This window comes from Carettochelys insculpta, chromosome 1 (assembly GCF_033958435.1).
Source record: "Carettochelys insculpta isolate YL-2023 chromosome 1, ASM3395843v1, whole genome shotgun sequence".
NCBI classification, from domain to species: domain Eukaryota; kingdom Metazoa; phylum Chordata; order Testudines; family Carettochelyidae; genus Carettochelys; species Carettochelys insculpta.
The window spans coordinates 55,607,910-55,625,427 of record NC_134137.1 but is presented as its reverse complement, the minus strand read 5'-3'; the positions used below and the strand labels follow the sequence as shown (position 1 = coordinate 55,625,427).

The 17,518-nt window shown below is 41.3% G+C and overlaps 1 protein-coding gene across 8 annotated transcripts in view; it reads right to left on the bottom strand.

Annotated features, from left to right (window-relative positions):
* Window positions 1–17,518, bottom strand: part of NBEA (neurobeachin) — a 776,083-nt gene that overhangs the window by 96,699 nt on the left and 661,866 nt on the right. For all 8 annotated transcript variants that reach the window (XM_074986506.1, XM_074986516.1, XM_074986543.1 and 5 more), the window contains one exon: window positions 2,223–2,342. In XM_074986506.1, the coding sequence (XP_074842607.1) occupies window positions 2,223–2,342 (120 nt within the window). The remainder of the gene's footprint in view (window positions 1–2,222; window positions 2,343–17,518) is intronic.

Sequence of the window (17,518 nt, the reverse complement as noted above, 5' to 3'; positions counted from 1 at the left end):
CTGACATCTCTGAAATCTTGTGAAGTAACCTGAATCACATAGCACAGCATAGTGCATTTCTTGAGCTTCCTGAGAAGAGAACTAATTGGAATGCCCCACTATGTTGATATATCAAACTGGAAGTTATATATACCTTACATACACTGTTCCTGCTCTTTACAGGATAAAATATCTGTTTAGGTTTGGAAGTAACTTAAATTAATAGGCAAATATCAACTCATGTTCAAGCACACTACCATAAAAGTTTTAAGTGTTTCTAACTTCAAAATGTTTCAAGTCTCTATCACCAATCACAGGTGGGGAAGCAAAAACAGAGGCCTAAGGTTACACACAAAGTACAAGAAACATAACTATCTAAAGTGAAATACTTGAGGACTTAGTCAACTTAGATTGGGCTTGACTGAAAAGACAAAATCAAAACAACGCTTGAAAATTGAAGAAACTGCTACATGGTTTTATATAGAAGAAGCTCGTCTGAGATTCTGACGCAACCGTCACTGTGTTCCTCACTTTGTCCTATTTGTATAACATTAATAGTATGTAAGCATCATTGACATCCAATGGAACACTCACAGAAAACTACATCTCTTCCATCTTAATGTATATTTGTCGCAAAACAAATGGTATATAAGATCACACATTCTTCTTTGACTCTTCTAATGTTCACAGAGGAAACAGTCCAGAATCAAAAGAGAATAACAACCCTATTTTGTCATGTCAGTTAGGATGCTTCACGTTAATGTAATTTTGGTGTTTATACTTAATAATCTGAGTGGCAATAATGGAACAATAAAACCTCTTTAAAATTGCTTTAAAAAGAAAAGCATGTACAATTAATATGGATGCTCCAACCTATGACTCCAATCTTATTACCGGAGAATATGAGAATCAGGAAAAGATCTTATTGTTTAAAATATTGGAAGATATGGGCTTTCTTTTGACATGGTTCCACCGATGTGTACAATAACCCTTTGTATTTAACAATAGGTAAATAATAACAACAGTAAAATTACTCTGCTCTCCAGCTGTTTCTGTATATTGTGTAGATGTTGGTTTAATCTAACGTGTATTGTTGCATAATATCCCCAGGCACTGTCAAGTAAAAGCTAAAGCTCTACAAAGAAGCCTACATTTTAAATGGGTCTTGTCATTAATGCTTTATTATTTGCCTCAGGCAATGCAAACCCAGAGCTAGGCAAGCTATAACAATATGACATTTTAAGGTCAAATCCAATTTCTGCTGCATTTTATGGACTGGGCCAAATATTGAGTTAACAGCAGGAAAGAACAATTTATTGGGTTTTTCTTCATCTTCTGATTAACTGATATAAATTAGATCAGAGTTTTTTTTGTAGAAACAAAGCATCATTTAAACCCCCAACATGATAGAAATGTTGATTGTTTTCTCCTATGGCAATAGTATTTTCTAGGAGTCATCTTCTTCAAGTGTGTATGACAGCATTTCCTAAATTGTGTTCTGTGGAACACCAGTACTGTGTGATGTGAATAGGTGTCCCATGGAAAAATTTCAATGCTGGTGATATTTTTCCTTCCAAAATATTAAATAAGAAATTATGTGTGTATCAAAATAGTATGGTGTTTGAATAGTATTTCGATTGTAGGTATATCAATATTTATAATGCATTCATAATAGTACAGTTATTATGTCACTTGTGCCAAAACAGAGTTGCAAAACCACTCTTCCAATTAAAAAAACCCTGTCAAATGTTACTTAATTTTATTTTTGTGCAAAAGAACAACACTAACCATCCTTGTTTTGGCTGTCACACTGTTGGTTTGTTTTGGGTTTCTACTTAATTTTTCATTTTTATACTTCATTATAGGCTTTCTAACCATCCTCCTATCAGAAGGACATTAGTTGTTCATTCAGATGATTTTCTCTTATTTTTTATTTTTTGGTAAAATGAAAGATGTAAAAATTAACTCAACTCAAATGACTCATGCAGCATTTTTTTGGTATGAACTCCCTCCCTCACCTGTGGACCAGCCTGTATGAGCTGCATCAACATATTCCAAGCCTAAAAGTGTTCTGAGGCCAAATTAGTTTGGGTGTATGATATACTGGATTTTTATGTACAGGTACTCAATGCAAAAAGCCTCTATGAGCCTAAGTAAAAGAAAACACCAGAAATGAAAACGGATACATTCCACTACATAACACAACATACTAAATTAATTAACATATGTAAAATTATAGCTACCTTCACATCTGACGTGTCTCTTTGGCTGTTTCTCCAAGATCTTGCCACTGAAGAGAAGGTTCGATCTGGATGGTCAAATTTTGCATCATTTGCATTAAGAAAGAATGTTGTGAAAGGCTCCTATGACCAAACAAATGAATACACATGCAATAAGAATACAGTAGAAAAGATCACACATCAGTTTCTTGATAGAATATATGAAACATTTAAGTTTAAAATATGAGAGTAAAATAAAGAATTATTTGGCCTCTCATTTTGCACACACAACTTCGATAATGAATTTTGTACCATACAAAACTGACTGCAGAAATGGAAGGATACAAAATTGCATATAACCATAATTGGAAGGCAGGCATGCTCTGGCTCTACTTCCACTGGAATCACCATAAACACTCTTTGTTACATATATCACTATGCCTAGTCTAAGCACAAGACTGCATTCAAATCAGATCAGATGGAAGCACCTACAAAGTTTTTATTTTAATATAATGCCTCAGGCTATTCCCGTTTTCTTGTCAGTGGGTAGGACTGGGTGAAGAAACCTTGATTGTTTTGACAGGGTACTAAGATGGGAACATAAGAACATAAGAATGGCCATACTGGGTCAGACCAAAGGTCCATCAAGCCCAGCATCCCATCTGCCGACGGTGGCCAATGCCAGGTGCCCCAGAGAAGGAGAACAGAAGACAATGATCAAGTGAATTATCTCCTGCCATCCATCTCCTGCCCTTGTTATGAAGGCTGGGGCACCATACTTTATCCCTGGCTAATAGCCATTTATGGACCTAACCTGCAAAAATTTATCAAGCTCTTTTTTAAACCCTAATAGAGTCCTGGCCTTCACAGCCTCCTCAGGCAAGGAGTTCCACAGGTTGACTGTGCGCTGTGTGAAGAAAAATTTCCTTTTATTAGTTTTGAACCTACTACCCATCAATTTCATTTGGTGTCCCCTAGTTCTTGTATTATGGGAAAAGGTAAATAATTTTTCTATATTCACTTTCTCCACACCAATTATGATTTTATATACCTCTATCATATCGCCCCTCAATCGCCTTTTTTCCAAACTGAAAAGTCCCAGTCTCTCTAGCCTCTCCCCATATGGGATCCTTTCCAAGCCCCTAATCATCTTAGTCGCCCTTTTCTGAACCTTTTCTAATGCCAATATATCTTTTTTGAGGTGAGGAGACCACATCTGCACGCAGTACTCGAGATGTGGGCGTACCATAGTTTTATATAGGGGAAGTATGATCTCTTTTGTCTTATTATCGATCCCTTTTTTAATAATTCCTAACATCCTATTTGCCTTACTAACTGCCGCTGCACACTGCGTGGATGTCTTCAGAGAACTATCCACTATAACTCCAAGATCCCTTTCCTGATCTGTCGTAGCTAAATTTGACCCCATCATGTAGTACGTGTAGTTTGGGTTATTTTTTCCAACATGCATTACCTTACACTTACCCACATTAAATTTCATTTGCCATTTTGCTGCCCAATCACTCAGTTTGCTGCCCAATCACTCAGAAGGCTGGGAAACTGGCTTTATTGTTATTTTTTGGGCAGCTGATTGAATGAGGTACGGATTTATTTTGTTCTATAAAATACTGCTTCTTTGCTCATGGTAATGAGTGAAATATAAAGATAAATAATTCAGAGCTTAGGAAGGACACTAAAATCAAAATAAATAAATGACATTTTATTTTTATTTTCCTACATCATAAAGAAACACACTACTAAGTGTTTAATTGTATTTATTATCAATAAGCTGTTGTATGTGTTATCAATAAGCTATTTCTAAGCTGTGACACATATATCAGAACAAGACTTGTGTACAACTAAGTCACTGTGTAACCTGTAGATACATCTCTCTAATTCCCCACTTCTTGTTTGTACCTCTGACTTGTGTTAGATCACTCAGTAGATAAAACAGCACCTAGTAAATTTAAACATTTTTACAAAAAAGCACTGTATCCCAAAAAGCACTAATTCTCAAAAGATGTGATAGCAGGTAATCGTTAACTGTCACAGTTGAACATGACATCCCAATGTAATCCTACATCTACAAGGGTGAAGATTTCTTCACTTGTTTTCAGCGGGGCAAATAAATCCAGATGAGGGAATTTGTATTCCTTTTTCTTTTTCAAATACACAGGAAATTATACACAACACATACATATTAAAATATTTATTCAAAGAATGCCAATTGCAAAGTGAAGGCATTCTAAAATCTAATAATGTCCAGGTTTCCCAGGCATGTTTATCCATGCAACCTTGGAACTCCCAATAAATATTTGAATTTAAATAATCATATCATGTTTTGTTTGCAGGACACTAATATATCTTGCACGGGAATTCAGAGGATTCTCTACATAGCTGCTCGGGAATGAGATAACATGCAGCAAATGAGACAGAGAACCATATATTAAAGCAGTGCTAGTCAACAAGTGAACCAAACGTTGAGCAAAATACAGACCATCAGATGCTTACCAACGGACTGTGAAATCTCTTTATTTACTAATTATCATTGTTGTTGTTTTTGTATTCTCTCTGGAGCCTGGGTGCTGATTACTTCTTGACCAAAAAATGTGGACAATGACAAAATTGACTTCCCACGTATTAAAGTGAACATAACAATATTAATTGTTGGCGTATTTATTGAGCATTGTCAGAACACCACAATGAAACATAATTCAGAAAGCAATAGAGGCAAAGTTGGGAAGGCAATTTTAACTTTGATGTGTCCATCACAGCATTTTGGATTGATTCACTTGACAAGTTTCATGTATTAAATAAGTACACAGTTGATTTACATTACATGCTTTAATTAAAGAAAATTCTTATTTTGGTTTCTAATAGAAAAAAGCATTCTATAATACTTACAATGGCAAGTTTTGCAAACTATTCCACTTTCCATTCTATTGACCCTGTGAACTTCAGATCTTATTAGCTTTGCTTTCTAAAAGTCCCGGCCGATCATTTTTTTTTCCTACATTTATACTTTAATTTGATTTGAAGACCATTGAGGAATGGTTTACCGATGGATGTAAAAATCAAAAGTGGTTGATGGATTAAAAAAAGTAGAAGCCAGAAATATGATGTAGTTACAGTAAATTATGTAAAAACATTAATCCAAAATTCCATGACATTATTTTAAGCATCTGAGACAAATACACAAAAGCAAGAAAATTCATAGTTAAGGATTAAACCTGTAATAGTTGAGCACTGCAGGGTGCCCTTTTATGTTATTCTGCTACAACTCGTTGTGACTTTTTTATCTTTAATTCCTCTCAGATGTGTCACTTAATTTTAAGGTGATTTTTATTATCTGGAAATATATGTGGGCATAAAATATAAATATGGTTCATATACCTGTACAATAAATTCATTTAAACTTTGTTCTTTGCTATGGATTACTGCTATTTCATTTAAAGGCTTTCTGTCTACAAAATGTTTTTCATTAATAACCCATTTCAGTTGTTCATAGTATTCTTAATAAAAATTATACCTCACTTAATGGCAATGGGACTATTGATTTCCGGAGCAAATTACCCCCTTATTCCTCCATAAGTTCAAGAAGATGTGATTTGAATGGGTCCATTACCTCTAGTGAACATACACTGGGCTAGAGGGATCACTATTTTTTAAGTTATTTAACACTTTACTTGATAAAGGATTACAGCAGTGGTGGGTAACCTGAGGCCTGTGCGCCACAAGTGTGGTGTGACCATATGTCCTGTTTTGGCTGGGACAGGTCTGTATTTCAGGTGTCAGGAAGGTATCCTGATTTATTTTAACAAAAGAGCTAATTGCCCCAGATTAGGGCCCCCTGCTGAGCTGCCCTTTCCCCCGATTGCGGGGCATGGTTGCAGCCTGGTGCCTGGCTCTGCGCAGTTTAGGGGAGCCGGCAGAAGCACCAATGCAGCTGCTGCCTGGTTCTGGGCTCCCTGTGGCTTGGGGGAGCTGAGACGTGGGCCAGCACAGCTGCCACCCAGCTCCTGACTACTCATGGCCCGGGGGAACCGGGAGCCACACTGGCAAGGCTACTGCTGTGCTAATCTGGCTCCCCACAGCTCAGGGCATCTGAAAGCCAGACCAGCACAGCTACCGCCTGGGAGAGCACCACACGGCTCTGGAGAGCCAGGAGCCAAATCGGCACAGATGCTTCCCACTTCCCAGATCCCAGCAGCTCAGGGGAGCCGAGGGGAACACAAGTTCCCTGTTCCCAGCTCCCTGCAGTTTGGGTAAACCGGGAGTTTCACCAGTGGGGCTGCAGTCCCATTCCCATTGCCCTGCGCCATCAAGGAAGGTCCCGTGCAGGTGGCAGCCCTCTTTGCAGTGCCTCCAAGGAATGGGCAGCTGAAAGCCGCAGATAGGGGGCACCCCCTCCTCCAGCAGGGTGGCAACCCCCACAAGACAACCACTGCCTGAGTAACAGAGGGGTAGCCGTGTTAGTCTGGATCTGTAGCAGCAACGAAGGGTCCTATGGCACCTTATAGACTAACAGAAAAGTTTAGAGCATGAGCTTTCATGAGTTAACTCTGCATCTGAAGAAGTGAGTTAACTCACGAAAGCTCATGCTCTAAACTTTTCTGTTAGTCTATAAGGTGCCACAGGACCCTTCGTTGCTGCCGCCTGAGAAAGGTGACCATCCATCCCATTTTGGCTGGGACTGTTGTATTTCAGGTGCCAGGAAGGCATCATCTCCCTCCCCCGCAACAAGATGTCCCGTATTTGGCCTAGGAAAATATGGTCACCACACACAATTGGCCACTGGGGTTCCACATACAGCCTGCACACCCCGACAACTTGCAGCTATCTTGCATACTGGGGAACTGGGCCTTTCACTTCCTACTCCTTCTCTGCCCTCCCTGCACTTTTGGAGAGCCATGAATCAACTGATTAGCAAATCCACTGCTCGAGAAAGTCATTCTTATTCAGTAACAAGAAACACCTAAAGGTTATTGCAGTGCCTTTTCTTTGTCTAATTAATATCCAATCAGATTCAGCTGAGTTGTGAAGTGTTACAAATCACCATTTCCTTTTCCTCACTTGTGTTTCTCAGAACAATTTTGGCAACCTGCCGAAGTCACTGAACATTGCATTGCTGCACTGTAAATGCCTTGGAGCTGGCAGCATGGCTGTTATTTGTGGGGAGGGGGAGTGTGGAAACAGGGTTGTGGGTAAGAGTCAGGGTGGTTTTCCTTCAATAACATCTTCACTTCCCTTGACCCAATGCCATGTCCCATGTGGCACGCATTTTCACAACTCCCAGGGATGAAGAGACAAAAGAGAGAGAGAGAAAGAGAGAGAGAAAGAGAGAGAGAGAGCTGGAGCATGCTCTCTCTCATCCTCAAGATCCCACCATTGCCCTAATGTCCCATCTCCTACCCAGGGACATTATTTGGGACACGTACTCCCCCAGCTCCTGGCTAGGGGGTAAAAGAGCCACACTACCATCCCGCATAATCTCTCAGACCTAGTACCACATACCCCACCTCTGAGGGCAACACAAGGACAAAAGCTCCTATGTCTGGGAGAAGGACACAAAGAGGCAGGCCAAGCTTTGCCTGTCTACCCTCTCAACCTAGAATAATAGGTTTTTTTTTGTTTTTTGTTTTTTTTCCTGTTGCTAGCTGAAGTGAAATGGTAGATGGCTGCCACAGTGCTGAAGGATCTGGGTTCAAAACACGATGATAAAAGGGTAGCAGATTGTTAAAGTTATACATAATATAATTTTTACCTAAGAAATTACATATAAAACTAGGATAAAATATTATTTAATTTAGACTGCAACATAAAGTACTAAAAAGTCAGAAAATGTCAGGTTCATGGTGACCCCTACAACTTAATTCAGCCCAGACTCTAAGTAGATGATCGTACATTATTTTTTCCACAGGTTCCCTGGCTCACTCAGTGCAAAGATTGAACACAGAAAAGGGACATATTAAGTTTGCATTGGCAACTCTTAACCTGGCATTTTCTAATTTTTTAGTGTTTGATTCTGCAACCTCAGTAATATTCCTTTAATGCAGTTCCTCGGTGTTCTGTGGAGGCACACTTGGGGTAAAGGAGACTAGGATTTATTGTTATCGGCTATCTGGTGGGAGTCCATAAACCCTCAATGGACACAGACAGTTATATGTCCAGTGTGAGTGAACATTTGGTATATATCACCTGTATATTTTAAGGTAATAAAGTTGTGGCCTACCACTTAAAATCCATTCTAATGTCTACCTTTCACCTACTTGCATATCCTGGGCAATTCTGTGGAGCTGACCAAAATTTACTTGCAAAATCCTCTCTCCCTCTAACACACTGCAGTTGATTTTAATGCAGTTCTGAAGTTGTGAATCTACACACACATACATAAGGACATTTTAAAAGTTAAGATATATTGTCCACTGCACACCAAAGCACTCTTTTTGATTATGAATTGGCTATTGTTATAAGCTTTACTTTACACTGTGAGTACAATGTGAAGAATTTAAAGATGCCCTTCCTAGCTTAGTTCCTGATCCAATTACCCACTGAATTTAAAATATAAAAATTTAAAAAGTATGGAGATATACACCTCATAGAACTGGAAGGGACCTTAGGAGGTCATCAAGTCCAATTCCCTACCCTCTTGGCAGGATCAAGCACCATCCTGGACAGATTTTTTTTTTAATCTCTTTGTCCCAGACTCCTAAACCACCTCCTCAAGGACTGAGCACACAAGCCTGGCTTTAGCAGGCCAGTGCTCAAACCACTGAGGTACCCCTCCTTTTGTTTACTGAAAGCCTTTTATTAGCTTCAACAGATACTGGATCAGGTCTTCAGCTTTTTCAAATTCCCTGTCTTATTTGTTTACTGATAAGAAACAACTATTATAAAAAAGAAATCTTAGACTGTACCCAAACAGGACCATTGGAAAGACCGTTTTCTCTCCCTGTGTTTTTTTTTTTTTATTTAGTTCAGCACGTCCAATCTCTGCTGGAGGTGGCCGACAATACCATTGATATAGTGGCTACTGAACACAGAATCTGGGATGACTTGGGAAAACCCCATGGGATTCCAAGGGTTCCATTGGGACAGCCAGACCTGTGGCCACTGAACAGTCTGAGAACCTGTCTGTGGCACTGGAGGTTTTGGATTAGGTGCTTGATTAAAAAATCCCAAGACTGGGTCCAAGGCCAAGTTGATGGAGCATGAGGTGCTAGAAGACCAGGAATGAATGCTGGATTCAGTATAGTACTGTGCACTGACCAATGACGCTGACACTGGAGATGCAAAGAAACATCAAAACTGCTCCTCTAGAGAGCATCAGCCACTGGGGAATCTGCAGTGCTGGCATTGGTAGCTGACTGGCTTGTGATGGTGGGATTGGTGCTGACTGTCTGAAGAGCGGAACCATGAAGCAGACCACAAGCCCGTGCACTCCTCACAGACATGCTGCAGGGAATCCTGAGCCAGGGAACAGTACCTGCATGAGACACTTGGGCCACAGAGAGTACCAGCCCCAACCACACTATCTGTGTCAGGAGACACATGCCTCAGGAGATTTGTGTCGAAGTCTCACTTTGTCTCTTTGAACTTTCAGTTGGACCTTGGATAAGAGGAAACGGGGGAAAAGCATACAAGAGGTCCCCAGGCTGATCCTTGAGGAGTAATGAGGACATTTCCTGCTCTGGTAAGTAAAGTTCTCTCTAATATTTTCAATCCATGTGCAGATTTTTTCCATATATGTCCGGAATAAATTTTATGTGCACTGAGGCATGTGAGAACATGCACCACCAACAGAAACAAACAAACAACCAAAAAAAACTGGCTGTGGGCACTCTGCTAATCAGCCGTGCATCATGTCTCCTGAGCAGCTGCACAAGCGCACAACTTACAGAGAACACTACCGGTAAGTAGCGAGGAGATCAGTAGGCTCCCTGAAGTGCAAATGTATCTCGATGAACCTCTGAGTTCAGTTACCATTAATGGTTATGATAACAATTCCAAATGAGACTGCCAGCTGTAACATTCTGTGTCCCTGGCAGATAGACAGCTGAGATGAGCACATTGTGATGGATGAACCAATTCCAAAATTTGAGTGCTTCTGTGGAGATGCAGAAAGATCTGGTACACTGTTACTGATTTATGTAAAACATACAGGTCATATTATTAATTGTGACCTTTGTATGAGTATTGATGAAAAACAAAAAAGTGCACAGATGTTCATGACAGCCCTTAGCTACAGAATACTGATATGGCGGGTCACTTCTTTGCAAGGTACCTTCCCTGAACCTTGTAGTTGTGTAGATAAGCTCTCCAGACTGTTAAGGGAGCATCCTTCATTGGGAGGAAGGTGCTCACTTCTACTGTATCTAGGTTGATGCTAACACATTCCAGTTACTTTACCATGGTTACTGCACCATTATAATGGAGAGAACCTTGGAGAATACTTTGGCTGGAGCAGTATGTACTGTGCAAAGGCAAATCATAGGAATCTCCCATACAATGGTTGTATTGAAATACAGAAATAGTCATCTTGTAGATCCATGATCGGAAATCAATCTCTAGAGCTGGCATAATGGCTGTTAGCATGATAGTCTTGAACTCTGCACCTTCCCATATTTATTTAATGCCCTCAGATCTAGAATAGGCTTCCAACCTCCCTTCAACTTGGGAGATTAGGAAGTAATGGGAGTAAGACCCCTTGCTTTTGAGTTGCATCAGTACTGGTTCTATGGCAACTAGGCATAACAAATGATCTGTTTCCAGATGAAGTAGGTTCTTGTGAGAAGGGTGGCTGAAAGGGGCAGAGAAGAAGAGCCAGGATAGGAGAGGGACAGGAATTGAATGGCGTGACACTCTGAAGTAATTTCCAGGACTCATCTCTGTCAGAGGTGATATTTTCCCAACTGTTATGAACAAAGGCCAAGTGATTTCTGAAGGGATGTGATGGGTGTGCAGAAGGGAGTAGATAGTGTTGCCAGGTATAATTGCTTGGGCCCTCACCCAACCTGTCAAAAGAACTTAGAAGAGGCAATCTGACAGATTGCAGATTGGGGTGCTGACTGCTTCCACTTCTGGGTCCTGATCTTCTAATGCTGCTTATAACAGTGCTAAAATGGTGGGTATGGAGGAGGTAGTGGTGTGGCTGAATGTTATATTTTCTCTTCCATCCCAAAGTGTAGATTCCTAGGGAATGTAATGTGGCCCAGGAATCTTCAGGGCATAGAGAAAAAAATCTGGAGATTTTCCACAGCAATTTGGGCAAGCCAGAAATGTGTAACCCTCTACAATACAACTGTCATGGAAACCAGACAGGCTGTTATATAGCTTACATCTACTGCTGTCTCTAATACCATCTCAGCTATTAAATGATGCTCAGTGAGAATGACCTGAAACTTCTCCTCTTGTGTCTCCAGTAATGTTCCAGAAATATACTGAGTTTCCCATAATTAAAAAAATCTTATTTGGCCACGACAACTTGGTAATTCACAACTCTGAACTACATCACTGACACATATACCACCCTCTCAAGCCTGACTGTATGAAGATGACTTGGCATGATGTTGCTTGCCTCATGCATAACAACATCTACTGTCATGGAGCTGAACTGCAGATGTTGAAACAAAATTCTGCCTCTTTGGGAGAAATGTAGCATTTTTTGTCAGCTCTCTTCATCGTTGGTGCAACGGAGGATGGTGTCTGCCATATGACTCTGGATGGATCTATGATTGTCTTATTAATTGGATGGGGAATTCTGGATGAGGACGTGTACAGACTATCAATCATCTTGTGAGGTATATCTGGCACCTCCTATAGGAGAATCTGCTACTCTCTTGGTAAGACACAGAAAGTTCTTAAAATCATCACCTAGTGAGGAGTTGAGGCATTACAGAGTCATCTGGTGGAAATGAGAAGATTGCAGAAGGTGTAGCTTCCCCTTTGAGCCTTTCTTCCTGTTCTGAAAGGCCGCGTCTACACGTGCACGCTACTTCGAAGTAGCGGCGCCAACTTCAAAATAGCGCCTGTCACGGCTACACGTGCTGGGCGCTATTTCAAAGTTGAAATCGACGTTAGGCGGCGAGACGTCAAAGTCACTAACCCCATGAAGGGATGGGAATAGCGCCCTACTTCGAAGTTGAACGTCGAAGTAGGGCACGTATAGACGATCCGCGTCCCGCAACATCGAAATAGCGGGGTCCGCCATGGCAGCCATCAGCTGAGGGGTTGAGAGACGCTCTCGCTCCAGCCCCTGCGGGGCTCTATGGTCACCGTGTGCAGCAGCCCTTAGCCCAGGGCTTCTGGCTGCTGCTGCGGCAGCTGGGGATCCATGCTGCATGCACAGGGTCTGCAACCAGTTGTCGGCTCTGTAGATCTTGTGGTGTTTAGTGCAACTGTGTCTGGGAGGGGCCCTTTAAGGGAGCGGCTTGCTGTTGAGTCCGCCCTGTGACCCTGTCTGCAGCTGTTCCTGGCACCCTTATTTCGATGTGTGCTACTTTGGTGTGTAGACGTTCCCTCGCAGCGCCTATTTCGATGTGATGCTGCCCAACGTCGAAGTTGAACGTCGACATTGCCAGCCCTGGAGGACGTGTAGACGTTATTCATCGAAATAGACCATTCGATGTCGCTACATCGAAATAAGCTATTTCGATGTAGTGTGCACATGTAGATGTAGCCAAAGAGTTTCTTCCTCCAATGGCACAGCAGGTCTGGACAAGCAGACTGTAAGAGACTATCTGGCGGGGACAGCTGTAACATGTAGGATGTTAATGTTACCGAGGGATCACAATATGACTATGCAGGGTGGGGGTTACATCAGAGGACCTGCACCATGATCACGAGTTGGCTTGAAGGTAAGGAGGAAGACCCTTATGTATTGTGACGGTGGGCTAAGATGAGGGGCCAAAAATGATCCTCTCGTGGCCACTAACAGAGTTGTCAGTGGGTGAGAGCAGGGTTGTCTGGGGTATTGATGGTACGCGGTCTGGTGCTGAGAGTGATTCCAGGAGCTGATCATCTGGTCTCCAGAATACCAGAGGTAATGCCCTACCATGGGCTCACTAAGAGCTACCATGGAGGAGTTGTCTGTGGCTATTTGTTGGTACCAATTGTTGCAACGCACAGAGCACTCATTAGATGGGAGCTGTCACACCTAAGACTGAGAGCTGTCTCTGTGGTGCTCTTTTGGAGACAATACAGTCATTGTCTTTCGCCATAGTGGGTAGAACATCCACCTACCAACCTGAGCTCTTAGCTTCTCTACACAGTGTGACAGTTCATAATGCAGTCCCCTTTCTGGATAATGTGCATCAGCATTGCTGGTTCTGTCAGGAACAAGGTGGCCACACTGCAGAAACCCTTTGGCTTGCCAAAGACTCAAAGCCCCTTTTTCAAGTCTATGTGGGGCCTTGTGGGTTTTTTTCATGACTCTACCCTTTCTGAGGTTAACAGATCTGGGAGTGATCCAGAGGCAGCATCCGAGTCCCTTGGATTTTGAAGTGCCTTTTCCACAAGGAGGAATTTTAACTTCAGCTCCCATTTCTTGAGAGAGCTCAGCTTTAGCTGGTGGCAGTGGAAAGACTTCTGAGGGATGTGGGACTTTTCCATGCACCAGACAAAGTGAGAGTGCCTGGCCATTACAGGAACTGACTCTTTGCCATGGAGACAATTCTTGGAGCTGGGAAAGTTGGGCATACCCCTAATGATGCTGCTGAGGAAGGGGCAACTCCTTGCTCTTTTTGAGACCAAAGATGGTCAAGAGAAAACTGAAGGAGGGTTCACCTGTGCAGTGTTATATAGCCTTAAGGCAGATCACAAGACAGGGAGAATGCATGTGTGGGCTGAACAGACCCTGCCACCAAAAATCTCCAATTAGAGGTACAGGGACACAGATACAGCTACAGGGGAACACCAGCAGGGATGCAACTCAAAGAAGGAAAGTCTTCAGATTACAAACAAAAGGATCTCTTTTCTTGAATACAGGACAAAAATGAATAGGCAAATATGCAAATGAATTTGCTGTTTGAAAAACACTGGAGGAAGACAGCATACAGGAACTATATGTGAATCATACTGTGTATTCACAGTTCATGAATAATTTAGCAACATTTAAGAAGAATGTCATGATCATCAAACAGCAGTGAAATAGTCAACAAGTCCTTTCACTGGGGTTTGGGAGAACTCGTAGAGTGGTGAACTCTGATCTAATATATATTAGGATTTACGTTCAAGATATAGTAAAGAGAATATTTGGTAAAAGAACATTCATAAGAACATAAGAACATAAGAACGGCCATACTGGGTCAGACCAAAGGTCCATCCAGCCCAGTATCCCATCTGCCGACAGTGGCCAATGCCAGGTGCCCCAGAGAAGGAGAACAGAAGACAATGATCAAGTGATTTATCTCCTGCCATCCATCTCCTGCCCTTGTTATGAAGGCTAGGGCACCATACTTTATCCCTGGCTAATAGCCATTTATGGACCTAACCTGCAAAAATTTATCGAGCTCTTTTTTAAAACCTAATAGACTCCTGGCCTTCACACCCTCCTCCGGCAAGGAGTTCCACAGGTTGACTGTGCGCTGTGTGAAGAAAAATTTCCTTTTATTAGTTTTGAACCTACTGCCCATCAATTTCATTTGGTGTCCCCTAGTTCTTGTATTATGGGAAAAGGTAAATAATTTTTCTATATTCACTTTCTCCGCACCATTCATGATTTTATATACCTCTATCATATCGCCCCTCAATCACCTCCCTTCCAGACTGAAAAGTCCCAGTCTCTCTAGCCTCTCCCCATATGGCACCCGTTCCAAACCCCTAATCATCTTAGTCGCCCTTTTCTGAACCTTTTCTAATGCCAATATATCTTTTTTGAGGTGAGGAGACAACATCTGCACTCAGTACTCAAGATGTGGGTGTACCATAGTTTTATATAGGGGAAGTATGATATCTTTTGTCTTATTATCTATCCCTTTTTTTAATATTTCCTAACATCCTATTTGCTTTACTAACTGCCACTGCACACTCCACTATAACTCCAAGATCCCTTTCCTGATCTGTCGTAGCTAAATTTGACCCCATCATGTTGTACGTGTAATTTGGGTTATTTTTTCCAAATGTGCATTACCTTACACTTACCCACATTAAATTTCATTTGCCATTTTGCTGCCCAATCACTCAGTTTGCTGAGATCTTTTTGTAGTTCTTCACAATCCCTTTTGGTTTTGACTGTCCTGAACAACTTGGTGTCATCTGCAAACTTTGCCACCTCACTGCTTACCTCATTTTCTAGATCATTGATGAACAAGTTGAACAGGATCGGTCCCAGGACTGACCCCTGGGGAACACCACTAGTTACCCCCCTCCATTGTGAAAATTTACCATTTATTCCAACCCTTTGTTTTCTGTCTTTTAACCAATTCCCTATCCATGAAAGGATCTTTCCTCCTATCCCATGACTGCCTAATTTACATAAAAGCCTTTGGTGTGGGACCATGTCAAAGGCTTTCTGGAAATCTAGGTATATTATGTCCACTGGGTGCCCCTTGTCCGCATGTTTATTAACCCCTTCAAAGAATTCTAATAGATTAGCTAGACATGACTTCCCTCTGCAGAAACCATGCTGACTTTTGCCCAACAATTTGTGCTCTTCTACGTGCCTTGCAATTTTATTCTTTACTAGTGTTTCTACTAATTTGCCTGGTACTGATGTTAAACTTATCGGTCTATAATTGCCAGGGTCTCCTCTAGAGCCTTTTTTAAATATTGGCGTCATGTTGGCCGTCTTCCAGTCATTGGGTACCGAAGCGGATTTAAAGGATAGGTTACAAACCACTGTCAATAACTCCACAATTTCACATTTGAGTTCCTTCAGAACCCTTGGGTGAATACCGTCTGGTCCTGGAGACTTGTTACTATTCAGCTTATCAATTAACTCCAAAACCTCCTCTAATGTCACTTCAATTTGGGAGAGTTCCTCACATTTGTCACCTAAAAAGGCTGGCTCAGATTTAGGAACCTCTGTAACATCCTCAGCCGTGAAGACTGAAGCAAAGAAATCATTTAATCGCTCCACAATGGCACTGTCTTCCTTGATCGCTCCTTTTATATCTTTATCATCCAAGGGCCCACTGCTTTTTTCGTGGGCTTCCTGCTTCTAATGTATTTAAAAAACATTTTACTATCGTTTTTTGAATTTTTGGCTAGCTGCTCCTCAAAATCTTTTTTGGCTTTTCTTACTACATTATGACACTTAATTTGGGAGTGTTTGTGTTCCTTTCTATCTTTCTCACTAGGATTTGACTTCCACTTTTTAAAAGCTGCCCTTTTCTCTCTCACTGCCTTTTCAACATGGCTGTTAAGCCATGGTGGTTCTCTGTTAGGTCTCTTACTGTGTTTTTTTATTTGGGGAATACATTTAAGTTGGGCCTCTAGTATGGTGTCTTTAAACAGTTTCCATGCAGCTTCCAGGGATTTTAGTTTAGTTACTCTACCTTTTAGTTTCTGTTTAGATAGCTTCCTCATTTTAGTGTAGTTCCCCTTTTTGAAATTAAATGCCGGAGTGTTTGACCGATGCGGTGTTCTTCCCAACACAGGAATATTAAAAGTTATTATATTGTGGTCACTATTTCCAAGCGGTCCAGTAACAGTTACCTCTTGGACCAGATCCTGCGTTCCAGTCAGGACTAGATCGAGAATTGACTCTCCCCTTGTGGGCTCCTGTACTAGCTGCTCCAAGAAGCAGTCATTTAAGGCATCAAGAAATTTAATCTCTGAATCCCGTCCTGAGGTGACATGTACCCAATCAATATGGGGATAATTGAAATCTCCTATTATTCCTATGTTTTTTATTTTGATAGCCTCTCTAATTTCCCTTAACATTTCAGCATCACTATCACTATCCTGGTTAGGTGGTTGGTAATATATTCCTAATGCCATATTCATATTAGAGGAATGAATTGTTATCCATAATGATTCTACGGAACATTTTGATTCCTTTAGGATTTTTGCTTCATTTGATTCTATATTATCCTTCACATATAGTACCACTCCGCCACCTGCACAACCTGCTCTGTCTTTCCGATATAATTTATATCCCGGTATGATAGTGTCCCACTGATTGTCCTCATTCCACCATGTTTCTGTGATGCCTATTATGTCAACTTCCTCCTTTGATATGAGGTACTCCAGTTCACCCATCTTATTAGACAGACTCCTAGCATTTCTGTAAAAGCACTTTAAAAAACTACCACTATTTATATGTCCACCTTTCACAGACACGTTGGATTTTTTTATATGCGATTGTTTCACATCTGATC